The sequence below is a fragment of the Hemibagrus wyckioides genome, linkage group LG10, assembly GCF_019097595.1.
Source record: "Hemibagrus wyckioides isolate EC202008001 linkage group LG10, SWU_Hwy_1.0, whole genome shotgun sequence".
Lineage (NCBI taxonomy): Eukaryota > Metazoa > Chordata > Actinopteri > Siluriformes > Bagridae > Hemibagrus > Hemibagrus wyckioides.
In genome coordinates, this window is record NC_080719.1 from 1,025,001 (window position 1) to 1,052,500 (window position 27,500).

Here is a 27,500-nt window from a genome sequence, read left to right on the forward strand (position 1 = left end):
AGACATCAGACTGAACAGAGAGAGAGAGAGACATCAGACTGAACAGAGAGAGAGAGAGACATCAGACTGAACAGAGAGAGAGAGAGACATCAGACTGAACAGAGAGAGAGAGAGACATCAGACTGATCAGAGAGAGAGAGAGACATCAGACTGATCAGAGAGAGAGAGAGACATCAGACTGAACAGAGAGACATCAGACTGAACAGAGAGAAAGAGAGACATCAGACTGAACAGAGAGACATCAGACTGATCAGAGAGAAAGAGAGAGAGAGACATCAGACTGAACAGAGAGAGATTGGACAGTTGTAAATGTATGGTGTATGATTGTGACACACTTTAAATAATACTGATCACTAACACATCTTGTGTATTATCTCTCGCTCACACTGAACATGTTGCACATCACTCATCCATTTAATTATATTCTTGTGTAAAATTATCTGAGGAGGTTCCTGTTGATTATTTATGGTCAGTTCCATAATTATAATTATAATAATAATAATCAACATCACATCACGACTTAAACAGCTTCACATAACCATTGGAATAAATTCTTTCTTTCTTTCTTTCCCTCCCTCCCTCCCCCCAAAAGAATGTTGCGATCCACATCTGGATCCCTCAGGTCGCCCACAGATGTCATGCTCTTCTTTTCTCTCTCTCTTCGTCTCTTTGAGTCCTAGAGGAACGATGTGAAGAGACGGACAGACCCGTGTGTCCACTTCCTTTTACCACCACGCTGGTCATCTTTGTCCTTGCGGTGTGTGTTTTGTGTTAGCATCCTGTAGGTTTACACAGAGGAGTCTGTCCTTGGATTTGTGCTCATGATTCTTTGGCCAGTTTTATAAAGAACGATCGAAAATAAATAAAATACACTTAGAAAATACACAATTCTTACAGTACTGAAGCAGCCGGATGGAGAGTACAGCTGTTTCGTTTATTTAATCTGTGTTTATTTATTCATCTGGAAATTAATATTCACTACATACACTATATTGCCAAAAGTATTCTCTCACCTGCCTTGACTCGCATATGAACTTAAGTGACATCCCATTCCTAATCCATAGGGTTCAATATGACGTTGGTCCACCCTTTGCAGCTATAACAGCTTCAACTCTTCTGGGAAGGCTGTCCACAAGGTTTAGGAGTGTGTTTATGGGAATTTTTGACCATTCTTCCAGAAGCACATTTGTGAGGTCACACACTGATGTTGGACGAGAAGGCCTGGCTCTCAGTCTCCGCTCTAATTCATCCCAAAGGTGTTCTATCGGGTTGAGGTCAGGACTCTGTGCAGGCCAGTCAAGTTCCTCCACACCAGACTCTGTCATCCATGTCTTTATGGACCTTGCTTTGGTCACTGGTGCACAGTCATGTTGGAAGAGGAAGGGGCCAGCTCCAAACTGTTCCCACAAAGTTGGGAGCATGGAATTGTCCAAAATGTCTTGGTATGCTGAAGCATTCAGAGTTCCTTTCACTGGAACTAAGGGGCCAAGCCCAGCTCCTGAAAAACAACCCCACACCATAATCCCCCCTCCACCAAACATTACACTTGGCACAATGCAGTCAGACAAGTACCGTTCTCCTGGCAACCGCCAAACCCAGACTCGTCCATCCGATTGCCAGATGGAGAAGCACGATTCGTCACTCCAGAGAACGCGTCTCCACTGCTCTAGAGTCCAGTGACGGCGTGCTTTACACCACTGCATCCGACGCTTTGCATTGCACTTGGTGATGTATGGCTTGGATGCAGCTGCTCGGCCATGGAAACCCATTCCATGAAGCTCTCTGCGCACTGTTCTTGAGCTAATCTGAAGGCCACAGAAAGTTGGCGACCTCTTCACACTATGCGCCTCAGCATCCGCTGACCCCGCTCCGTCAGTTTACGTGGCACTTCGTGGCTGAGTTGCTGTCGTTCCCAAACACTTCCACGTTCTTATAATACAGCTGACAGTTGACTGTGGAATATTTAGGAGCGAGGAAATTTCACGACTGGATTTGTTGCACAGGTGGCATCCTATCACAGTTCCACGCTGGAATTCACTGAGCTCCTGAGAGCGACCCATTCTTTCACAAATGTTTGTAAAAACAGTCTGCATGCCTAGGTGCTTGATTTTATACACCTGTGGCCATGGAAGTGATTGGAACACCTGATTCTGATTATTTGGATGGGTGAGCCAATACTTTTGGCAATATAGTGTACTTACTGTTCCTGTCACCTAAACAAAGAATAATGGAAAAAAACCTTTAATTTGCCAAGCCACCCGAACCGAACCCAAAACCGTGGTTAAAAAACGTATTGAACCGTGGGTTAACTGTTGCATCCCTACTACTGAAACTCTTTACATGCAGGTCTTCCTCTGACTGCAATTCATCCACTGCAAATGATCCAAAATGCTGCTGTGTGACTTGTCTTTATCCTGCCCAAGTTCTCCCACACCTCCCCACTGCTGCTCCTCCACTGGCTTCTTGTAGCTTCATCAGATTCAAAACACTGACCCTTACCTACAAAGCCGAGAATGGACCAGCACCATCTGACCTCAAATCTCTTATTACTCCTCACACTGACCCTTGCTCCCTCAGGTCCACTAGCACTGTTCCACTGCTCCCACCATCTCTCAGGGTCAGAGATGGGTCTGCATCTAGACTCTTCTCTGTTCTGGCACTGAGGTGGTGGAATGAACTTCCCCTAGATGTCCGTACCACCGAGTCACTGACCTTCTTCAAACGACGACTGACACCTCTTCCTGAAGCACTTAAACTAGCTCTTATCTTTCCCTGTTTTTATGTACTATATGTTTAAAAAAAACACAAACACACCAACTCGGTGTTTAGACTAATTTCTGTAACCTATTGAACCAGTGTTAATGTATTCATAGATAGAGACTTAAAGCACTTTTGCATGTGGCTCTGGATAAGAGCATCTGCCAAATGCCAGAAATGTAAATGTAAATCTCTCTGATGTGTCCAGGACAGATTGCTTGTTCTTCACTACAAGAGTAGATCATTTTAAAATCCAGAGATTTTACTCACCGATTTCACAGATGGGCTTGGAAAACATCACGTTGCCATGCCAACGCAGCACTTTCAGACGTTTCTGTCCCTTCTGTCTGCTCGTGACTGTTTGAGAGTGAGAGGAAGTGTGATGGAGTGACCAAACGATTGACTCTGAGGCTGTTTGACAGATGACCGGTCAGTTTAGATGACATGCGCCTTACTTCATTTTCTTCTTTCTGTTTATTTTGAACATCTTTATCATCTTTGTGTTCTCTCTCTCTCTTGTAGGATTTCTAACACACATCCCTGTTGAAATAATTTTAATTGCATTAACACTGAAAAGTGGAATATTTGTAAAAATCTGTAAATAATTTAGCTTTAAAATAATTAATACCACGTTTCCTCACTCATGTCGTCAGTGTCTTGGAGAGGTTGTGTGAGTTTTAGTCCTGAGCCACATGACGATATTCTAATCCGTTCTGTCCTCATGCACTTTCTGATAATGCAGTTATCAGGATTTGTATTTAAAGATAAATAGCAGCTACAAACTGATTGGTCAGCAGATTTGGTCAACATTTTCCTACTGTTTTTAATTTGTTGTAGCATGTAGAAATTTTCAGTGTTAAGCTTTTACTCTAGCTATCATCATGTTTTTCCAGGATTGTGTGTATATATAAAATTTCTTTCTGTGCGGACTTTAATTAAATATTTAACAAATAATAAGAGTAATAAAGTGGAGTCTGTGAGATGTATGATAGTCAAGCTCTCCACCGTTAAAGACAGCTCTGACCTTAGCAGCTGAAGGATTAAATCAGTGAGTGTGGAACTCGTCCAGCACTAAATGATTAATTGTGTTCAGGAAGTGAAATCGGAGTGTTTGTAATCGGAGTTAAACGTTGTCTTATTGCGCTGATGTCGGATTGCTGTGTTGAGACTTTATCTCCTTCCTGTGCCACCCCCCCCTATTTTATGTGGCCCTAAGACTCGAAGAATGAGTTTTTAAAATGTCATAAATCTGTTTGTTTTTTTTGTTTGTTTGTTTTTTTGTGTGTGTTGGTTTATATATGATGGAAATGAATAATAATTACATGTTGTTGCATTAATTAGTCATTTATTTAAAAAGCTCTGAACCTTAATGGGTGTTTTTGTTCAAATAGAACCTGATTTGAGGTGGAGCTACACATGAACTCGCTTGTAATGTCACTAAATATAATGATCTCCACACCTTTTAAACCAATCACACTTGAGAAGAGAGGGTAATAACGACAATCGGCGGTGAGCTAACCCGAGCTATCGATATAGAGGAGCGAATGGTTGTCGTCATGGTAACACTGCAGTATCTGATGTATTGAGGTTGTTTGCATGCTGTTCCTAACTGATTAGCTGCAGAAGTTAATCTTGGTGCTGTTGGGGGTAACAGGAAGGGGTGTTTGAGTTTATATAGTCATGATTTTCAGCATTTCATAGTGGAGGTATGTCTGTGTTTATTTATTTGTTTATTTTTGCTGTATGCAAATGAGTAATGTTCTGCAGGGTATAGATTCAGTATGCAGTTCTTACTATTTGTTTATTTATTTATTTTTGTTTGTATGTAAATTAGCGGCCTGTTCTCTGCAGTGACGTTCTGGAAAGTTGCCAGATGTGTATAGAGTTCTTGGTTTGTGTTCATGCTGTACACTTTGTGGAAGTTTTAGTTATGTCCACCATCCTTCCAATCAGGCATAACATTATGACCACCTGCCTAATATTGTGTCCCCCTTTTGCTGCCAAAACAGCCCTGGCATCAAGGCATGGACTCTAGGGATGCAACAATACAGTTAACCCACGGTTCAATACGTACCGCGTTTTTTTAACCATGGTTTTGGGTTCGGTTCGGGTGGCTTGGCAAATTAAAGGTTTTTCCCCATTATTCTTTGTTTAGGTGACGGGAACAGTAAGTATGTTGAGAAGAAAAAAACTGGTTTTAGTTGCAATTCTCTTTATTTTACTTAAATGCAAAAATCAACTTGTACACATTCATAGAGTACTGAAAATAGTGAGAGATAAAAATTAGCGCTTGTATGACTTTATTACAGGAGACGGGTTTAGACGGCGCTCTTTTTTCCCAATCCTCTATGTAATGAACAGTCACAGTGAGATAACTCTGTTACCCGCGAGGTCCAAATATCTGGTATTAGAGCAAGACTTTGTGCTTTAGCAGATTCGGTTTCGATTTTTTTCGTAGAGGTCGGGAACAAAGTCCGTGTCGGTAGTGTGTAACGCGGTTCGAGCACTTTTTATAAGTTGCCGAAAGCCCACATCACCGATCACAGAAAACGGCTGCAGATCTTTAGCAATTATTATATTATAATTATTTTTTGTCTCTCTGAACCAGTTGTGTCTGAATGCTGGAAGGAATCAGATAGGGGACTGTTGTTTTTGGATGCCTGTGTTACCTGCTCTGCCATCCTGCTTCCACACAGTGATGTCTCTGGGTGATGGAGCTGCAGATGTGTGGTCATGTTGGAAGTATTTCCATCTGAGTAGGTAACTCGTGTAGAACAGCGCTTAAACACAGTCATCTTTTTGTTTAGCGTTTTTGTTTAATTGGCATCATAGTCCACAACAAATCCGAAATGTCCCCACACCACAGATCTGAGAGACGGAGCTGCTTCCTTGTATTTCTGTCTCACTTCACCACTCTCCAGGGTTAGATTAGACCGCCCCTAACTTTAGCGCTCACTGATTGGATATTTACTTGTGGGGAGGCGTGTCTGTCTCAGCACATAGACATACAGTACAGGCAAACACAAACAGGCAGTTCAGAGAGTAATAAAATGCATGGTTATTATTATTTAAAGGAAAAAACGAAAAAAAACGCGGTTGACATACGTGTACTGAACCGTGGTCGTACTGAACGCTTCAATATTATATTGAGTATTGTGGCATCCCTAATGGACTCCACTAGATCCCTGAAGGTGTGCTGTGGAATCTGGCACCAAGATGTTAGCAGCAGATCCTTTAAGTCCTGTAACTTACGAGGTAGGGCCTCCATGGATCAGACTTGTTTGTTCAGCACATCCCACAGATGCTGGATTTGATTGAGACCTGGGGCATTTGGAGGTCAAGTCAACACCTCAAACTGGTTGTTGTGGTCATCAAACCATTCCTGAACCATTTTTGCTTTGTGGCACGGTGCATTATCCTGCTGAAAGAGGCCACAGACATCAGGGAAAGGGTGTAGATGGTCTGTAACGATGCTTAGGTAGGTGGTACGTGTCAAAGTAACATCCACATGGATGCAGGACCCAAGGTTTCCCAGCAGAACATTGCCCAAAGCAGGACACTGCCTCCGCCTTCTTCCCATAGTGCATCCTGGTGCCATGTGTTCATGGAAACAGTATTCCCTGATGACTGTGGCGTCTTTCAGCAGGATAATGCACCAGATCTCAATCAAATCTGTGGGATGCGCTGGAGTCCAATACCAGCACAGTATTAGGCAGGTGTGTCATTTTATGCTATGCCTAATTGGTATGTATATACATCTCCTTTCACAACAGATGTTAAAACCCATATGACTTCTTTATATTAAATATGTAACACCTGAAGAATTCAGTCAAGAGTACAAGAGAGGGCGCCATTACTTTTGCTTCAGTTAAATGGCTAGTCTTGTCTAGTATTTGTCTTGGTCGTCAAAGCAATCGTCTGAATCAGAGTCCTCGTGTTTGCTCTGAGGTTGTGGATATGGAGGCCGTCGTGACACGTGATGGGTGTAGATTTGGAGAACGTTTTGGGAGTTGAGTGGACAATAAACGGTGCTGCTACCTAGGACTGGTTTTGTGTTCCATGTAAAAAGGAGATTTTTAAATATAATGCTTGGTTTTAGGGCGTATTTATTTATATATTTCTATCAAAACAGTTCAGTCAGTATGTGCAGTTGGATTGAAATGACAGAAAAGTCTTTGTGTGTAATCACTGATGGGGATTTGTGGTGTTGTGGAGAGAAAACCGCAGGAAGGAAGTCTGATGGAATGAGGATTAAAGCGGTGGAAAGTGTTCTCAAAGGGTCACTGCATGTCCCTCCCCCTTTGAGTTCTCGCTCTGGAGCAGGTTTACGTCACCTATTTGTCGTCTTCTTTGGAGGAGAAGTGGATCCAGCCGGGATCAGAGGCACTACATCATCAGGAAATCCTCTGCCCCTTCTCTGGGCCAGTTTCTCTACGTTCTGGACTCGTAAGCAGTTTGCCAGATGTGCCAGAGCAGCGGTCTGCGGGTTTAGGAGGGAGGAACCCGAGCATGCAGTGTACGAGCAGTTATTAGAGGCCTCTCGGTGAGAGAGAGAGAGAGAGAGAGAGAGAGAGCACTAGTTGTACATCTGACCAGAGCAGAAGCAGGACTTCTGAGAGTAATGCTGCTTTTGGAGGTCTGGACATTTCTGAACCACATCATACACAAGTGATGTTTAAATGTGCTTTTTGAAAACCTCTCTCGGTTTATATTTCAGCTTCATGACTCATCCTGTACTTGTCTTTATCCAATTAAACGCTTTCTAGAATGCGGATGCCCCGCCCCGGGTGTGTGTCTTGTTGTTCAGTAGCAGCCTGTTGGCGGTAAATGTGTGTATGTGTGTTTTTGGCTGTGTCTACACACACACACTTCCTTTTTCCAACTGAGAATAAATGTTTGGATTTTTTTCATGTGGAAGTGGGTGGAGCTTGTAAGAGGAGAATTTAACCGACTTGGAGCTGTTTAAGAGCAATTGAGTGCTCATTCCGTGTCTCCATCCATGAGTCACTTTTCTTTTCCCACTCGGACGTGTCTGATGTCTTTCTGTGACAACCATGGAGCTCTCTGTTACTATTGGCAACACTGATGCTTGACCTTAAAAAATAACGTCTCTGTGCTGTCTTTTTTTTTTATTTAGCTCGCTGTCTATTGGGAGTGTACTGATTGGTCAGGGGTGTGTTATGGTCTGTCTTAAATGCTATTGGCTGTTGTGTAAATCATTCAGCATTTTAGAATCAACTCGCAGCTCATGAGACACTTAGGGAAGCCCCCCCCCCCCGATCTGTCGCTTCTGTTCAGTGGGGAACCAGGCTTTGACCCTGACCTGACAACCTGCCATGATGGCTCATAAACACCAGAATGCAGTTTTATTGTTTGTGCTACGTATAAATGAGAAAAGCAGGCCTTGGGTCTCTCTTTAGAAATCGCAATGAGATTTGTGCTTTATGATCCACGCTTAGAAATACACTGAAATTGTCTTCAGCATAACAGAATTATTTTAGATGTCAGTTAAGAACCGGGATGCATCTGGAGGAGTTCGATACTCACATTTATGTTTTTCAGCTTGTCTTCAGTATTTGATGATTAACGGATTTTAATCCTTTGTGCTGCATGTTGTTATCTTGCGGTGTTAGGTTAACTGATTAGCTTCCATTTTATTCATATGTGTCCAAAACCTCTAATGCAAATCATACGGCAGACAATCAGACCTACAGCAAACTTTGTTTATTTCAGGTTGTTCTACTCCAGACAGCACCGTTTACTGCGAACTTCTCAAATCCGATTGACCAGAAGCAGACGATTGATCAGCAGATTCAAACCAGTTTATATACACCTTATTGTTCCCATCAGTGGCAGACTGGGACAATAATTCAGCTGGGAATTTGACTAAAATCTGATAGGCTAACCCTATTAGTTGATGTAACGGGTACCAGATCAATTATAAACTAATAAAAAGGCCTAAATGAACCCTCAAAAACTCATTAGGAATACACTATCTATACTACCACACCACAGACAGATATAAAATTGGGTTACAGTTTTACACAGATACATTTTCTAATGTTGAAATATTTATTTTATGTATTTCCAGTGATCAAGTACAGTATATCAAAAGTATCAGACACACAAACTTAACAAAAGCTATGACAATGTAAATAACAGATAACAATGTTCACTCAATGGCATAAGAACAGACCAGTAAGAGCAAACAGTAAGTAATTAGCACTAGTAAATAAATCAAAATATTTTGAATGAGAGGGCAAAATAATCACATGGATTATCAAGGTGCGCTCTCTCTCTCTCTCTCTCTCTCTCTCTCTCTCTCTCTCTCTCTCTCTCTCTCTCTCTCTCTCTGCAAGAGTGACTCTAGCGCATATTCAAGTACTTTTAAGTCACTCTCGCTGTACTTTGACCTCATATACCTATCGGTCTGTGCAGCGCCACTTCAAATCGAACACACCAATTACCTGCCTCTGGAAATAGCCAATTAAGCAATGCGTGGCTGACGTTGGGTCATGTGGTGATGTCATTTTCACTCCACGATTTCCTGATTCATAGATTGAGCGGTCCGTAGATACATTCCTAGTGGCAGCAGGCCAGAACAACCATCAACCGGGAAATGTCCTGGTGCTCCTGATGGCCAGTACGCCCCTGGTTCCCATAGTAACGGCTCATTGACCGGGACATGTAAAGCTGCTTCGGTCCCTCGCTGACCGGGACATGTAAAGCTGCTTCGGTCCCTCGCTGACCGGGACATGTAAAGCTGCTTCAGTCCCTTGCTGTTTTACTAAAACAGCTGCAGGTTTGTTTAAGCGACGCAGAGATGTGTCCTGTCTGAAAGTTCTGCGGAAATGTCTGGCTTGGGAGTGGGCAGAGTCAGGATGTGTTCAATAATAACAGGAAGTTAGGCATGCTTTAGAAACTGAGCTGCGTGAAGTGCTTGTGTTCAGTTCACTCCAGCAACAGATCTGCACAGTAAAAGCTGCAAGTGAGAACGTGTGAGATGATACAGATATCACCAAGAATCACAAATCAAATGCCCCTTAGCTTGGAATTCCGGTTCCAGGGATCCACTCGGTATCCTGATTCCATAACTATTTCTGATGCCAATTAGTACACTGTGACGTAATCAGTGTCATGCTACTGAACAGACGACAGACTGAAAATATCAAGAGGAGGAACGACAGTGTGTTAGAGAGTGTGATGATTGTCGATACAAGTGTGTAGAGATGAGGAACTTTAGAGAGAGCTTCTAAGACATGCCCACTTATTTAACTCTTACCTAACGCTTTTTACAAGAAGATTATAACAACTGCCATCAAAACCAGAACAAAATTAAACAACTGGAATTAATTTACATACAGTACTCATTTAGGTGATCAGTTTTAGCATTTTCTGAGAAGACACACACTGAGGTGCTTTCTCTCTTTGTCGCTCTCTCTTACTCTCTCACACACACACTGAGGTGCTCTCTCTTACTCTCTCACACACACACTGAGGTGCTCTCTCTTACTCTCTCACACACACACTGAGGTGCTCTCTCTTACTCTCTCACACACACACTGAGGTGCTCTCTCTTTCTCTCTCACACACACACTGAGGTGCTCTCTCTTTCTCTCTCACACACACTGAGGTGCACTCTCACTCACACTCACACCCCAGGCTTCTCACACACCGTGTCACAGTGAATTCAAACAGAAGTGTTTGAAAGCCAGAATTTCACACAGAATGTGAAGCTTCCCAAGCAGCTGAAGATTGTAACCCCCCCCCCCCCCCCGAAAACTCCGCCCATTCTTCAGCCCTCGCTGGACTGCAAGAAACTACAGTTAAAAATGAGAGAGGGCTGCAAGAGATTTGGGAAAGGAGCGAGGAAGGGAGATGTGGAAAAACCCCGAGGTCACAAAGTCAAACCAGACATTTTCTAATTCTGACCAAACTGTGCTTTTTTCTCTCTCTCTCTCTGTCTCTCTCTCTCTCTCTCTCTCTCTCTCTCTCTCTCTCTCTCTCCTCACTTCTCTCTTTCGCTCTCTCCCTCTCTCCCTGTCTCTCTCTCGCTCTCTGTCCCTCCCTGTCTCTCGCGCTCTCTCTCTCTCTCTCTCTCTCTGACATGGATTAAATTTCCACTTCAGGCTTTGAACTCTTTCCAGCAAACAATCTGAAATAAATGGACAGTTCTGTAAACGGAGCCTTGCATTCTAACCACAGACACAGACTCTGAGACCTCCAACTGCGCGAGCATCAAACAAGCACTGCTGTATCATTCAAGTCCCACCCACCCCCCGGTAAAACGAGCCAATCACAGTGTTGGCTAAGACGTGAGTGAAAATCGGAGTCTCGTGCTAGCAGACAACAAACAATCGTTTCTATTCTGCGTACGTTACACGCGAGACGGAGCTCTGATCTCCGTGACTCTGGGCCTCAGTTATGATGCTGTAAAGAAGTAACAGATCCAATCCATTATCAATATGTGTGTACAGGAAGAAAAATAAAGCATGGAAGGAAGGAGTGGAGATTGTTGGCGAGTGAACGGAGCTAGTACAGGCTAGTTAGCTAGCTTTACTGTGTATCAAGTGGCTGGCTTTCACAATGATTAGTGTTTTCTTTAATTTACCCGAGTTTTAGAGGTGTCTATAGCTACTACTATTACTAACAAAGTGCTGGACAGGCCACACCCACAAGAGGCAGGAGCCAGTGGTCACATGCATGAACAGTTATTTCACAACACAACAGTTTGTGTAATAAATACATCGTCCTGGACACAACAATTTGGTTTCTTTCTGTTCTTTCAGACAGGAAACCTTTCTCCATCCTGAGTGTCCACTCTCTGTGTCCCAGTTAGACAGGAATCTGCTTTTCTAGGTCTCTCTCTCTCTCTCTCTCTCTCTCTCTCTCTCTGACGGTGTTTATGTGAATTTGATATTCCCCTGCTCGTGTTCCTCTCCCTGTTGGTGAGTCCCAGTCCTGCCCGTTATCTTGTCCATCTCTCTCTACATCGTTCGGTCTGGAGTGCATTACTGTGAGGAAGTTTTAACTCTCACATTTTGCTGGATTGTTATCGCATGTCCTGCAGCTGCTTGAGTGAGCAGAGCAGAGTGTGCTGTAGTAATGTGATGAAGCGCCATCAGGATGCTGCATGGACATGATGGGATTCTTTATGCAAATGAAACTTGATTAATTGGTATCATCGAGCTTTAGTCTGATTTCACTGTTAGTAATTTAACTCTCATGAATCTCATGAACACACACACACACACTCCACTAACGCTATTAATAGAACCAGGAGGGAATGGGGAATGGTGCTGGCTGCTGTTACTATGGCAACCAGGTGTATTCAGGGCATGTGTGTGTGAGATGTATTGCTGCACCTGGGGACATATCTGAGAGAAGTTCTGTTTATTAAAAAAAAAAAAGCTGTTCTGTTTCTGGAATCTTTAATGATTTGGGTTTTTTTTCTACATGTGAATTTTATCTGCAAATGAATAAGACAAAAGTTGTAAAAGTATTTTTTAAAGAAGTAAATAAATATCTGAATGGTTTCAGACTTTCAGTGTTTATTTTATAATAAAGAGAAATAAAGATGTGTTCGAATGTAAAGGTCAGGTCACACTGTGGTTTTGGGTTCTCCTTTGTGGTTTCTCTGGAGGGGAAAAGGAACATGAAGATGTGAAGTGTGTAGTTAGAACCCACAGTGACTTCCTGTTTCCTCTCGGTGCAGCTCATTAGCATACTGCAGAGAGGACATGAGGAGTCTCCAACAAGGACACGTGATGCGGATAATGTCTCAGTACAGACGTCTGCTGTGTGCAGTGTTGTGATGATGACGACACTGGAGACTATGAAGATGATGCTAAAGAAGATGACTGCGATGACGACGTTGACTCTAATGAAGATGATGATGATGACGACGATGATGATGATGATGTTTAGTGAGCTCTCAGGATGATGGCCTGCTGTGTGCAGTGTGTTTGATGTGTGTAAGGAGTCTCCAGTGTCAGTGCTGTATATTAGTCAGAGGTGAAGCTGGAACTCAGGACAGAGCAGTTTACACTTCTTTGCATTATTCAGGGAGTGATTTTATCTGGAGGTGTTGTGTTCTTGCCCCAGTTTCTTGTTTTGATGTTGTGGTGGTTTATATTGTCTGGTGTTTTTTTTTTTTTTTTGTCTGTCGCCTCATATTATCTTGTCTGATTGGATTGTTTTTGTATCTTGTTGTCATGACTCTTCTTCTCCTCGTATTTTTGTGTTATCAACTTTTTTTAAATTGCTGGTCAAAATGTATACCTCACACACACACTCTCTCTCTCTCTCTCTCTCTCTCTCCTCTCTCTCTCTCTCTCTGAGTTTCCTGCAGTGTGAGTTCTTTTGTGTAACTACGAGCAAAAGCCACAGAACCGCCCTGGAACTTTCTCTGGGCCTCAACAGCTCTGTGATGGGGTGTGTGTGTTTTGTAGCACTTTATTCTGCTGCTTGTTTCGTCTCGTTGTGGTTCTGTTGTAAAAGGAGTCAACAGGAAAATGGCCAGGTTTAATGTTTATATAGCAGAACTGCATCATGGGGATTTTTTTTTCCTGCTGATTGCTAGCACATGTCCAACATGTTACAGTCTCTACATGGACAATTAACTCCTGAGATTTATATTCTGAGCGCTTTTCTGAAACCTTTACTCCTAACACATCTGTCTCGTATCCTGCATGTCTCCAATTCGCCATTATTGGAGTGCCATCAAGTCCTCTGTAAAGTCATAACAGGAACAAAATCAGTGGCACAGAAGCTTACTTTACTTTACTTTACTTTACTTTACTTTACGGGTGTGTTAAACTGGGACGTGAAAAATAAAAGGTTCAGCTCCTTAAACACGTCCGGATAACAGACAGCGAGACACGTCCAGGTTGTGTTTGGTGTTTAAAGCTTTTTTGACATCATCTCAGACTCGGCTAATAAAAGAGAAGAATCTTTCAGAATCCATTAGTAGTGAAAGGTCTCACACTGTCACTGATCTCGGGTCTGATGAGTCTGAAGAGAAATCATCTTTGTGATGAATTAGAGTGGAGACTGTGAGCCAGGTCAAAACTGAGACGTCTGCCTTTCCATGTACATGAATGTAATATGGAGTTGTCCCGCCCTTTGCAGCTAGAACAGCTTCAACTCTTCTGGGAAGGCTTTCCACAAGGTTTAGGAGTGTTATGGGAATTTTTGACCATTCCTCTAGAAGCACATTTGTGAGGTCAGGCACTGATGTTGGACGAGAAGGTCTGTCTCACAGTCTCCACTCTAATTCATCCCAAAGGTGTTCTATGGGGTTGAGGTCAGGACTCTGTGCAGGCCAGTCAAGTTCCTCCACACCAAACTCACTCATCCATGTCTTTATGGACCTTGCTTTGGTCACTGGTGTGCAGTCATGTTGGAACAGGAAGGGGTCATCCCCAAACTGCTCCCACAAAGAGCATGAAATTGTCCAAAATGTCTTGGTATGAAGCTGAAGCATTAAGAGTTCCTTTCACTGGAACTAAGGGGCCGAGCCCAACACCTGAACTCAATGACCTGGAGGGGTGTCCCAATACTTTTGGCAATGTGGTGTAGATTTATTTGTTTTTGTAAATGGATCTGTTCATCTGTTGTGTTTTCTTCAGCTCCTCAGACCCAGTTCTGTTCTGGAAAAACTGGAAAAATTTCCATATTCAGTGAGAATTTTCTGTTGCTTATAAATGACCTGATTTTCAGTGTTATGTAGATGTTTTGTGTGTTTTAGCAACAGATTTATAAGTAACTTGGATATTTGTTGTGTGTTCTTAAATGAATCAGAATTTTTCCCTTTTTTTTCCTGCTTTCTTTACAGGATGTCATGGCGACTCGGCATGTGTCCCAAGTCAGAGCCGACCTGTTAGCCTGCTAGCTTTCCTGCCCTTGCACTAATCATCATCGGTTCGGTCATGAACCACACGCCCAGCCCTCACATGGCCGAGGCGGCTAAATCGGGTCTGCTGTGCGGCCTGGGCGTGGGTCCGGACCGAGTGCGTTCTCCGGACAGCATGACCCACACGCCAAGCCCCACGGTGGGGACGCCCAGCGCTAGCCCTCCCCTGCTGCTGTCCCCCGGTCTGGGCTGTGACGGTATGGGTTCGGGAGCGGACTGGGAGAGCCGCGAGGAGCTGCGTCTGCGGGAGCTGGAGGAAGCGCGAGCTCGTGCCGCTCAGATGGAGAAGACGATGCGCTGGTGGTCAGACTGCACGGCCAACTGGAGGGAGAAATGGAGTAAAGTACGCGCAGAGAGGAACCGAGCACGGGACGAAGTCCGACAGCTCCGCCAGCGCCTGGACGCGCTCACGAAAGAGCTAACGGGAGTGAGGAGAGAGAGACAGGAGCTGGCCTCCGAAAACGAGCAACTCCAACTCGAGGTTCAGAGACTGAGAGCTGATCAGAGCTGTCCGTCAAACGCCATTGTCTCCTCTCCCATATCCAACTCCTCCACCACCGACTCTGACAAACAGCACAGCCACGAGGATGAGAGTGTTGGAGACGGTCCAGGCTCGCCAGAACCAGAACCTGTCAGAGATGTAGGAGTCGAGAAAGTAGACCGGCAAAAGGTGAGTCGCAAGAATGATTGTTGAAATGCTGCGCAGTCCTCGCTGCAGAACCAGGAGGGCGGAGCTTGACCTGATCCAACTCCTCCTACAAGCCTAACCCAGCCCATTGTACACCATACACACACAGTAGTGTCCACCTCCTGGACTTTGGGTTTGACTTTACCCCCTGAACTGGTTCTGCAGCAAGGGGCTATATCCTTGAATGGTTCCACTGCTTGCACAACTAGCACTAAAAACAAGAGTAGAGAACTAGTGATGTCAGCATTTTGTGGGTGGAGTCATAACTACTAGTGAAAATGAATGAATCACATCAGTGTGAATGTGAATCAGAAGAATGATGTGTTTTGCTGAGGAACTAAAGAGAGCTATGTTTTTATTTATTGCTCACAAAAGTGTATAAACACTGAAGGATCTTTTCAAAAGCAAGAAAATAAAATCTGTTGATATTTAGATAATTTACACCTGATGACCAGTAGCCCCGATGTTTGGCTGAGTTTTTAATAGCGTTTATAAACACGTCTTGTTTTAATCTAGCATTTCTGCATGCTCTAGTTTGTGGCCTTCTTTTCCTTTTGTCTTATTATTAGAACCAGGGCTCTCTGTGTCCTCCTCCTCCTTCTCTTCTTTCTCTTCGCCCCGGGGGGAAACCGCAGCAGAACGCCCATCCCTCGCTCTCCTCGTTTACAGACACACGCTCGCTTCAGCACACTCTGATTTTCCTAATGGGCTTTTAATTATCACTAAATAATTGTGTGTGTGTTAATACGCATAATGGAACAGAACGTGCACTGAGTGGGTCTCTGCTGGAATCTTGTGCTGGAACCCTGTGCTAAAGAACTCAAATTAATATCAGTGTCAGATCTGACCTTTAAGTGTGAGAGCATTTGGGTTTTTTTAGTGACCATAATCTCTTCTGTCCCTTACTCATTCACACTCTCTGTGACTCGAGTCTAAGGCACACTGTGGGCGTCTGTAACTTTCTCACACACACACACACACAGTCTTGATTTATGTTTGTGTAGTTGGCTTTGTTGGACCTCACCAAGCTTCATAAGACCTCAAACACATCCCTCTGTCCACACCGGCACACACCGGCTTCACCGTGCCGCATGTTCATGCCGTGATCACTCATGGAGGTTGACCTACCTGCTGTGTTTACCTCAGGAAGTAAACGTCTCCAACTGTCGTTGGTTTTAGATGAACTTCGCACTTAGAATCCATTTCAAGAGTTCTTCTCTCAGTTAATAGCAGATGTCCGAGGAGCTACACGGAGTTGAGAAGTTTCTGAGCCGCTGACTGTGATTCAGATTCAGGTAAAAGGGAGAAAAATCTGATCTCAATCATGGGGATTAAAGGAGTTCTGTGGGTAGAAACGTCTTGTTTATGAAAGAGGTCATCTCTCCTGTTCCTCTTCAGTTCTACTGACAAACAGAAACACAGTCTTGATGCTACAGAGGAAACAGATTTGCATCCAAAACAGGATTGAACTTTATTGCTTGTGTAAAACACACACACACACACACACACACATCACTCTAGTGCGTTTGTGTGGCTGTGAAACACTTCTACTGCCCCCTGCTGAATAAAGCCTGCAGCACAACTACAGTGATCTGTGCACTCAGTGATCTTTTCGGGTTTAAATACACTTTCTTTTCCACACACTGTGTTTCTTTAATTTCATCTGATGATCATTTTCTCTTATTGATTATACACCGGTCAGCCATAACATTATGACCACTGAGAGGTGAAGTGAATAAGCCTGATGATCTCATCATGGCACCTGTTAGTGGGTGGGATATATTAGGCATCAAGTGAACATTTTGTCCTCAAAGTTGATGTTAGAAGCAGGAAAAATGGACAAGTGTAAGGATTTGAGCGAGTTTGACCAAAAGAGCCAAATTGTGATGGCTAGACCACTGGATCAGAGCATCTCCAAAACTGCAGCTCTTGTGGGGTGTTCCCGGTCTGCAGTGGTCAGTATCTATCAAAAGTGGTCCAAGGAAGGAACAGTGGTGAACTGGAGCCAGGGTCATGGGCAGTCAAGGCTCATTGATGCACGTGGGGAGTGAAGGCTGGTCCGTGTGATCCAATCCAACAGACGAGCTACTGTTGCTCAAACTGCTGAAGAAGTTAATGCTGGTTCTGATAGAAAGGGGTCAGAATACACAGTGCAGGACGGGTCAGGACTGTTCTGGCAGCTGTTTGTTTGGTCATAGTGTTATGGCTGGTCGGTGTAAATGTCATTCAGTTATACGGTGTCTAATAGTCTAGAAGAATGAGCTGAACTGTGATCGTTGGACAACACGAGTCATTTATTGTAAATTTTCCTCAAGCGTGTCAGTAGATTAGCCGTATAATAATTCTAATATTTTAAAACAAGTGCCTGTAATTTTGCTCAATAATTCTGATTTGTGTCTGAAAATGTCGTCATCTCCTTTATTAATCACTTAAATATCAGCATTAATAGTCTTACTATTAAATAATTATATTATTTAAAAAATTGAGTGTATATATAAGTTTTCTTATTTATTTTCATATGAGTGTTAATTTTCTTATTTAACTGTTTCCATAATAACTTTTTTTTATGATTCTTAGAAGTGTTTTTGTTTTTGGGAATAATAATAATAATGTTATTTAGGATGCTATTATTTATAGAGCTGGCTGTATATAAGCTGTACTGTTAGAATGGTAAAGAAAATAAAGGAGAAAAGTAATCTTGATGGAAATAAAATGATCTGCTTCACAGCTATTTATTTATTTATTTATTTTTATGTAGTTGCATGTATGTAAACAGGAAGCTTTGTTTCTACTTCCTGTGTGTTTGTGTGTGTTTCCCTCTGTACTGAAAGGTGTGTGTGTGTGTGTGTGTGTGTGTGTGTGTGTTTCCCTCTGTACTGAAAGGTGTGTGTGTGTGTGTGTGTGTGTGTGTTTCCCTCTGTACTGAAAGGTGTGTGTGTGTGTGTGTGTGTATGTTTCCCTTTGTATTGAAAGGTGTGTTTTTCCCTCTGTACTGAAAGGTGTGTGTGTTTTTCCCTTTGTACTAAAAGGTGTGTGTGTGTGTGTGTGTGTTTTTCCCTCTGTACTGAAAGGTGTGTGTGTGTGTGTGTGTGGTTTTCTCGCGCTCAGCTCATCTCCTCTGAGATTGTTATCTCGTGTGTCTCAGGAGCTGCAGCTGTTGGAGGCTCTGCTAAGGGCGAAAGCCGAGGCTCCGGACTCGTGGGACTCTCGCAGCGTGAGCAGCCTGCGTACGGCTCTGAGCCGCCAGGACCGGAACAGGCTGCTGTGGGAGGATCTGGCAACCCTGGACGAGGACTCCAGCAAACTCAACGTCCTGCAGCTGCGTCTCGACGAGTCCCAGAAAGTCCTGCTGAAAGAGCGCGAGTGAGAACACACTCCTGATGGGATCTAACACCTTTCACTGTTCTCTCTCTCTCTCTCTTTTTCCCCCTCTCTCTCTATCTTTGTTTCTCACTCACTCTTTTTCTCCCTCTCTCTCTCTCTAACCATTTTTAATATAAAAATTGTAAAAGAATAAAAATAAAACTCAAAGTCAAAATAGAACAAATTTCTGATTGATTCTTTATCGAGGATCCCAGAGTGTGTTCTTAAATCAACACTTTATTATTATTATTATTTTAAATAATTGACTAAAGCTGTGTGGAAATGTTTTCATGTCTAACCTGAACTAAAAATTGTCTTCACATTTACAAAATCGTGTGTGTGTGTGTGGTTTTCAGGGATAAACTTGCACTCAGTAAGAACATTGAGAAGCTGGAGGTGGAGCTGTGTCAGTGGAAGCTCAAGCACGAGGAACTGAATAAGAGCAAACAGGAAGCTCTCAAACAGGTATGAGGGGGAGGGGGTGGGGAAATATTTCAATAAAAAATAAATAAGTAAATAAATAAATCTTTTATAAATAAATCTAATTTAATTATAATTTAATGCCTGATATGGTTCCAGAACATCTCCAAAAATGTCAACATTTATGAATATTCATGAATAAATATGCAAGTATGGAACCGCCCCCATGTCCTCCTCCCATTCCCATCACTAATGAAGAATATTCAGGATGAGGAGTAGACTGCAGGAGCAGTTTAAACATGGTGCTTAAAGGGTTTTCTCCAGCAGGTGGCACTCTGGTTCTGTGTAAAACATGCACCACAGTGAGGATGAGTGAATGAATCAGTGAGTCAGAGAAACTCACAGGTAGAAGTGGAGGTGTGATGAGGGGTTTGTGTTCAGGCTGCTGTTGAGCTGCTGATCTGTTAGTTATATTCAAAAACAAAAAAGTGGAAATTAATGCCACATGTTCTAAATAATAACAGAAAAATTTCTCTCTCTCTCTCTCTCTCTCTCTCTCTCAGCTGAACTTGTTGAAGGAGGTACATCAGGATGAACTCGGCCGCATGTCTGAAGATCTGGAGGATGAGCTCGGAGCTCGGACCAGCATGGACAAAAAACTAGCCGAGCTTCGAGCAGAGGTGAAGCGTGCATGCGCACACACACACACACACACACACACACACACACACACACACACACACACACACACACACACACAGCTTATTAGTACACCTGCTCAGCAAAACAAAAAAAGCAAGTGGGGCAAAATTTGTTGATCTGATGCTGGATTTGGATTTTAGAGATTGAGCTATACTTTAATTATTAGTGTGTGTGTGGATGTTGCAGACAAACAGATAAACAATAACGTGAGGTCACACAGCAGGTCAGGATCAAATCATACCTTCCAGTGTTTGTATTAGAAATGGTGGGTTTACCTCACTGTCTCTTAGTGTGGTGTGTGTGTGTGTGCATGGATTTGGGTTTTTATCTCTTTATAATCACTAAATATGTACGTAATGGTAGAAACATGTGACGGACCAAATGTGGGTTCCCCTAGACACCCAATTCTTGATTTGTTTTCATTTGAGTGAGTTTGACGAAGGGCCAAATTGTGATGGCTAGACCACTGGATCAGAGCATCTCCAAAACTGCAGCTCTTGTGGAGTGTTCCCAGTCTGCAGTGGTCAGTATCTATCAAAAGTGGTCCATGGAAGGAGCAGTGGTGAACTGGCGACAGGGTCATGGGTGGTCAAGGCTCATTGAGGCACGTGGGGAGAGAAGGCTCCGATCCATCCGTGTATCCTGTGTAATGTGTAAAGCACCTAATTTCGTTGGACATGCTACATGTTCCAATGACAATAAAGATATTCTATTTTATTCTATTCTATTGCTCAAATTGCTGAAGAATTTTATGCTGGTTCTGATAGAAAGGGGTCAGAATACACAGTGCAGGACCGGTCAGGGCTATTTTCAAAAAGGGGGACCAACACAATATTGGTCATAATGTTATGGCTGATTGGTGTAGGTGCAATAATACAAAAATGTAAATGTTGTGTGATGTACATACCTGACAACAGTGTGTGTGTGTGTGTGTGTGTGCGCACCTCATTGGATTATTTAAGCATCCAGAAAAAAAATCCTGCATAGAACTTCTGCAAGGGAACCAGTTCATTGTTCTTCATATAACCTTTAGAGAAAACTGAAGAGTATTAAGTGTGTAAATTTTATACTACGGTCATACACACACATGCGTATTACTACCTTCCACTGGTGTGTGTGTGTGCGCGCAGATGGAGCGTCTGCAGGTGGAGAACGCGGCGGAGTGGGGCAGGAGGGAGCGACTGGAGACGGAGAAGTTGGCACTGGAGCGTGACAATAAGAAGCTGCGTGCGCAGATGGAGGACCTGGAGGAGCAGCTGGCACGCAAACGCAGACAGGCAGCCAGCGCACTGGACACCGACCTCAAGAGCATCCAGAGCGAGCTGTTCGAGAGGAACAAGGTGAGGGCAGGAGAATGCTGACCACAGCCACCCAGTCTACACTTTTCTCTGACCTTCACCGTCACAAAATGATCATCTCCAAAAAAACATAATCCAACGAATTAGAAATGATTTACAAAAATTACATCTAGTAACATTTTATTAAAGAAAATAAATCTCAGGTTGTTTGTTTGTGTTTTTGTTTTTAAAAAAAAAAAAATCGGTGCATCATGTAGGTCAGTAGTCACATCTTTAGACACATCTTTAGTTCCTAACTAAAAGGTTCTACACAGAACCCTAATGAGAGGTTCTAGAGTAAGCAGCAAGAAACATTCACCACTGAAGCAAACATGGCTGCATGCACAACCACTGCTCACACCACTGACCCCACCTTCATTTCTCATGGTGCTCTCTCGTGAGTGGGCGTGTCCTTAGTCTTTAATTTACTTCTGGTTGCCATGGTTTCACTGATGGCGCTCACAAGCTAGCTATAGCCACAGAATAAATATAACACCACTCCGTCCTCTCGCTAAAAATAAATCTCTGCTCTTATTTGCTGAAGTGTTTCTCTTCTTATTTGCATATAAAGTTTCTTCATTGTGTTTCCCCTCCGTACACTATATAGCCAAAAGTATTGGGACACCCCTCCAAGTTATTGAGTTCAGGGGTTGGGCTCGGCCCCTTAGTTCCAGTGAAAGGAACTCTTAATGCTTCAGCTTCATACCGAGACATTTTGGACAATTTCATGCTCTTTGTGGGAACAGTTTGGGGATGACCCCTTCCTGTTCCAACATGACTGCACACCAGTGACCAAAGCAAGGTCCATAAAGACATGGATGAGTGAGTTTGGTGTGGAGGAACTTGACTGTCCTGCACAGAGTCCTGACCTCAACCCCATAGAACACCTTTGTGATGAATTAGAGCGGAGACTGAGAGCCAGGCCTTCTCATCCAACATCAGTGCCTGACCTCACAAATGTGCTTCTAGAAGAAAGGTCAAAAATTCCCATAAACACACTCCTAAACCTTGTGGACAGCCTTCCCAGAAGAGTTGAAGCTGTTAGCTGCAAAGGGCGGGACAACTCCATATTACATTCACGTGCATTATCCTTATCCAGAGCGACATACAAAAGTGCTTTAAGTCACTATCTACTGGTTCAATAGGTTACAGACTTAGGATACCATTCGCCTAAAATTGGAAAAAGAAAAATTTTTTTTTTTTTTTTAATAAACCATATAACAATACATAAACAGGGAAAGGTAAGAGCTAGTTTAAGTGCCTCAGGAAAAGGTAGGTTTTAAGATGTCGTTTGAAGACAGTCAGAGACTCTGCTGTGCGGACATCTAGGGGAAGTTCATTCCACCGCCTCGGTGCCAGAACAGAGAAGAGTCTAGATGAATACCTACCTTTTACCCTGAGAGATGGTGGGACCAGTCGGGCAGTGCTAGTGGATCAGAGGGAGCGAGGAGTAATAAGGTCTTTGAGGTAAGATGGTGCTGGTCCATTCTTGGTTTTGTAGGCAAGCATCAGTGTTTTGAATCTGATGCGTGCAGCTACCGGAAGCCAGTGGAGGGAACACAGCAGTGGGGTGGTGTGGGAGAACTTAGGCAGGTTGAAAACATTTTGGATCATTTGCAGTGGACGAGTTGCATTCAGAGGAAGACCTGCCAATAAAGAGTTGCAGTAGTCCAGTCTCGAAATAACCAGAGACTGAACAAGCACTTGAGTAGCCTGTGTGGATAGAAATGGTCGGATCCTTCTGATGTTGTACAGAAGAAACCAACATGAGCGTGTCACATTGGCAACATGGGAGGAAAAGGACAGTTGATTGTCCATGGTTACCCCGAGGTTGCGAGCAGTGGCTGAAGGGGAGATCATTGAGTTGTCCAGAGACAATGCAAGATCCTTGTCTGGGGATAAATCACCTGGGATTTCATCCAGGATGAAATGTCCACCAGACACGCTGAGATTCGGGCAGAAGCTGTGGTATCTGAGGGAGGGAAGGAGAAGATAAATTGGGTGTCATCAGCATAGCAGTGGTATGAAAAGCCGTGTGAGGATATAAGTTTGCCAAGAGTGTGAGTGTAGAGGGAGAAAAGGAGAGGACCAAGTATTGAGCCTTGTGGGACACCAGTAGAGAGTCTGTGTGGGGCAGATGTCAATCCCTTCCATGTTACCTGATATAAGCGACCATCCAGGTAGGAAGCAAACCATTCCCATGCTGTTCCTCAAATTCTAAGACTCCTGAGGGGTTAACTGTGTCAAATGCTGCAGAAAGGTCGAGGAGGATGAGGACTGATGAAGCTTGGCTGATCTAGCAGTATGTAGTTTCTCAATGACCGCCAAAAGGGCAGTCTCTGTGGAATGTGCTGCTTCGAAGTCAGACTGGTTGGGATCATGGAGGTTATTCTGCAGGAGATAGTCAGACAGCTGATTTATAAAAAATTCGTTCGAGAATTTTTGAAAGAAAGGAGAGGAGTGATACTGGTCTGTAATTATTAATGTCAGAGGGATCCAAAGCAGGTTTCTTTAGTATAGGGACAACCCTTGCTTGCTTAAAGGCAGTTGGTACCTGTCCTGATGTAATGGATCTATTGATGACTGTGGTGATGAAGGGCAGGAGGTCAGGTGAGATGGTCTGGAGCATAGTGGAAGGGATTGGCAGGTGGTGGGATTGGAGGAGTGGATGATTTGCAAAACCTCTTCTGCTGCTATGGTTGAGAGATGCTTCAGTGAATGAGTAGCTGAGTCCTGGCTGTGTAATGTAGATGAAGTAGGGGCGGATGTGAAGGTCTGGCAGATGTTCTCAATCTTCTCTGTGTAAAAAGTGGCAAAATCTTCAGCGGTCAGGGAGGATGGAGCAGGTGGAGTTGGAGGGTTGAGTAGTGCAGAGATGATGTTGTGGAGCTTTCGGGGATCTTGTGCAGAAGCCTCAAGCTTTTCCTTGTACAAGGAAGTCTTGGCAGAAGTCACGTCCGAAGAGAATCTGGACAGAAGCATTCAATAAGAGGTGAGATCTGCGTCCAGTTGAGATTTCTTCCACTTCCTCTCTGCTGTTCGTAGTTCTCTTCAATTGTTGTGAAGCACATCTGTCAGCCAAGGAGCAGGACAAGAAGTCTTCCTGCGTTTAGTGGATAAAGGGCAGAGAAGGTCCATGGTTGATGAAAGAGAGGAGATAATAGTGTCTGTAGCTGAGTCTAGGGGTAAGGAGGAAAAGGAGTCATAGTCAGGAAGAGATGAAAGAGTGTAGGAAGTTACAGAGAAAGGAGAGAGAGAGTGAAGGTTCCGACGGATGAGAGAGGGATGTTGGGAGTTACATTTGGGTAGTACAGGGAGAATGATAGTGAAGGATACCAAGTGATGATCTGAGATATGAAGTGGGGTAGCAGTCATGTCTGTAGCTGGGGAAGGGCAGGTGAAGACCAAGTCCAAGACTTTTCCTCCCTTGTGTGTTGGAGGGCAGCTGTTAAATGACAAGGAGAACGAATTCAGAAGAGTCAGAAGACTGAAGCTTGTCAGATGGTTGGTTGAAATCTCTAAGGACCGTCAGAGAGGTGCTGTCAGAAGGGAAGACACTGAGGAGTATGTCCATTTCTTCCATGAAGTCTCCAAGGGGACCAGGAAGATGGTAGATGACAATGATGGAGAGGTTGATTGGAGATGTAACTGAAACTGCATGGAATACAAAAGAAGAGATGGTGAGATGAGACAAGGGGAGAGGTGTGAAACACCATCTCCAGGACAACAGCAGACCTGTACCACCACCCCTGCCTGATTCTCATGGTGAGTGAGAGAAAGCATAGGCAGAGGATAGAGCAGTCGGTGTAGCAGTGTTCTGTGGGGATATCCAGGTCTCAGTTAGTGCCAGAAAATCAAAGGACTAGTGGGAGGCTGAAGCTGAGATGAAAGAGGTAAGAACAGAGAGGGGTTTGAGGCACGTCTGGTTTGGTCAAAGTGAGGTTAAGTGCAAGTTAAAATGTAACGGGACAAGAAAGTATGTTAGTAGACACTTACTATAAACAGGTCTTGACCTGGCTAGATGCAAACCGCTACAGACACTCGTGTCTGTAGAGGAGAGCCTTCAATATAAATTAGCGAGCCCTGCCCACAATTCACACCTTAAGGGAGACTGAAACTACTCTTGATTAATCACCTGAGACAACTAAGCATAGACCAACACTAAAGGATCAACAAGCTATACAATATAACACAGTTCAAATAACTGTAGAACCAACACAGTTCAAATAACTGTAGAACCAACCAAGTTAAACACATACTGTAGTATGCAAAGTCAGAATCCTACCTTACCAGATGAAATAGATTCAAATGAAGAGCTAAAGCACACATGCATGGAAAGCCAGATGTCCCAGTTTTGACCTGGCTCACAGTCTCCAAAATGTCTTGGTATGCTGAAGTATTAAGAGTTCCTTTCACTGGAACCAAGTGGCTGAGCCCAACCCCTGAAAAATTCAATGATTTGGAAGGGTGTCCCAAAATTTTTGGGGGAAATATTGTGACTTATTTTCTATTCACTCAGCCTTTTAATTCAAAAAGCTTTCCTTTTTTCATTTTGGCTCCATTATGCAGAACACAGCTGCTTACATGTGGTCATTATTTCTGTTTTTATAAACGGGGATGAGCAGAAAGAGCCCAAGGATTTATTACATCTCTCATTAGTCACTTTAAACATCTGTACTCTGTTCTTAAGAAGGCAGGCCTCAATATCCTGTAGGGGGCGCTGTGTGTTATAAAGAGTAAACAAGTGCATGTATCACAGTGTTGCTGCTCACGTGTCTGTGTAAACGTGCACAGCATCTCGTTTTCTTTGTTACTGGTTCACTGTAGTGTTGTGTGTGTGTGTGTGTGTGTGCGTGTGTGTGTGTGTGTAAATATATAAAGTATTAGGTTATATGTTTTTAGTATCCAGATTTAAAACATGTAGACAGGCTTAAATGAAATCACCGGGACGTGATTGATGCACCGCAGTGTCCTCACAGTGTAGCTCTAAGTCTGCTGTGTGATTGACCGCATCTTCACCTGACCCTGGAGTCCCGTCCCTCCTCCCGCCTCATCCCAAGTCGTTTCGGCGGCCTGGCACTCGTTCTCTTTGCCCTCTGTAAGGGCACTGCTTCACTAAACAGACCCAGACAGATGGAGGGTTTTGGCCAAAATGTGGATTCTCACATTTAAACGTGTCTCCAGCCATGTTGGCTGTACAGCGAACTCTGGTTATTTATCTTAGCGCCGGCCCCTGCGTGGCCACATCCTAATTAGAGCCATAAATTCCAGACACGGTTGGTTGGACGCCTTGACAACTGCTCTGTCGGCTTTTATGAACTGTGGGAAATGAAGATTACTGTTAAGGAAAGATCTAGCAAAATTAAACATAAAAAAACCCTGAATTTTTCGTTTTATCTAATTACTTATTCATTTATATACTAAAATTGAGATTTTCAAACGGAGAAAAATAATTCATTTAAATATAGCTGCAAGCAGCGATTAAGGGGGCCAAGCACTTTTGTTGCTCAGGAGCCACTGGGACCATCGGCGTGTGCTCCCCAGGAGCTCCAGTCGATTTAACGGCGAAAACACCAAGCAGATGAACTCAAAGCTTTGTTTATCGGCATCAAGTCACCCCGTGGAATATTTGTGCCGAGTCTGGTGTCAATAAAGTACAATAAAAGTGTCTGAGAAACAGGCTCACTTTCTGTCTGGCAACATCAGTCACGTTAATTCTGATGAAGCTGTATATGTATCTGAAAGTAAGGGAAGTGTAGAGGAGGTTTTGTTTACATCTCATAAAGCTGTGATTTAAAGTTTATGGGCACTGGACATTTGTAGAAATCACTGGACATCTGTTGTTGCCTTCAAATTAACGTCATGGGATGTAATTTTCTGTAGAATGTTGTTTCACAGGAAATTGGTGAACATTAACACGGTTACAGATCATGAACAATAATAAAAATTTCTGAGAAGCAGAAGGAAGTTTTTTTACGTATGGTTTTATAAAAATGATTTGTTCTGATGTAAAGTGTGATGAAGAGCAAAGTGGATTATTATTATAATTTCATAACAGTGAAGTGTTACTTCATTATAACGACTGTTTATTAATGAACAACAGTTATCTGCTATTTTCAATACGTTATAGTTACAATTAACAATGCCATACTAACCCCTCTCTCTCTCTCTCTCTCTCTCTCTCATATCTCTCTCTCTTTCTTGTCGTCTGTCGTTTTCTCTATTTATCTATCTAGAAATATACAGTCTTTCATTTTACAGAGAAACTTTATTTTTCTTGTGCTAAGAAACTTAACAAATCTCCCAATACATTTTTATG

General features: G+C 43.3%; 1 protein-coding gene across 1 annotated transcript in view; it reads left to right on the forward strand.

Moving 5' to 3' along the window:
- ccdc102a (coiled-coil domain containing 102A) overlaps positions 1-27,500 on the forward strand; it is a 57,211-nt gene that overhangs the window by 3,953 nt on the left and 25,758 nt on the right. The window contains exons 2-6 of the mRNA XM_058400926.1: positions 14,594-15,341; positions 18,505-18,722; positions 19,079-19,187; positions 19,706-19,822; positions 20,975-21,184. Of these exons, the coding sequence (XP_058256909.1) occupies positions 14,688-15,341; positions 18,505-18,722; positions 19,079-19,187; positions 19,706-19,822; positions 20,975-21,184 (1,308 nt within the window). The 5' untranslated portion in view covers positions 14,594-14,687. The remainder of the gene's footprint in view (positions 1-14,593; positions 15,342-18,504; positions 18,723-19,078; positions 19,188-19,705; positions 19,823-20,974; positions 21,185-27,500) is intronic.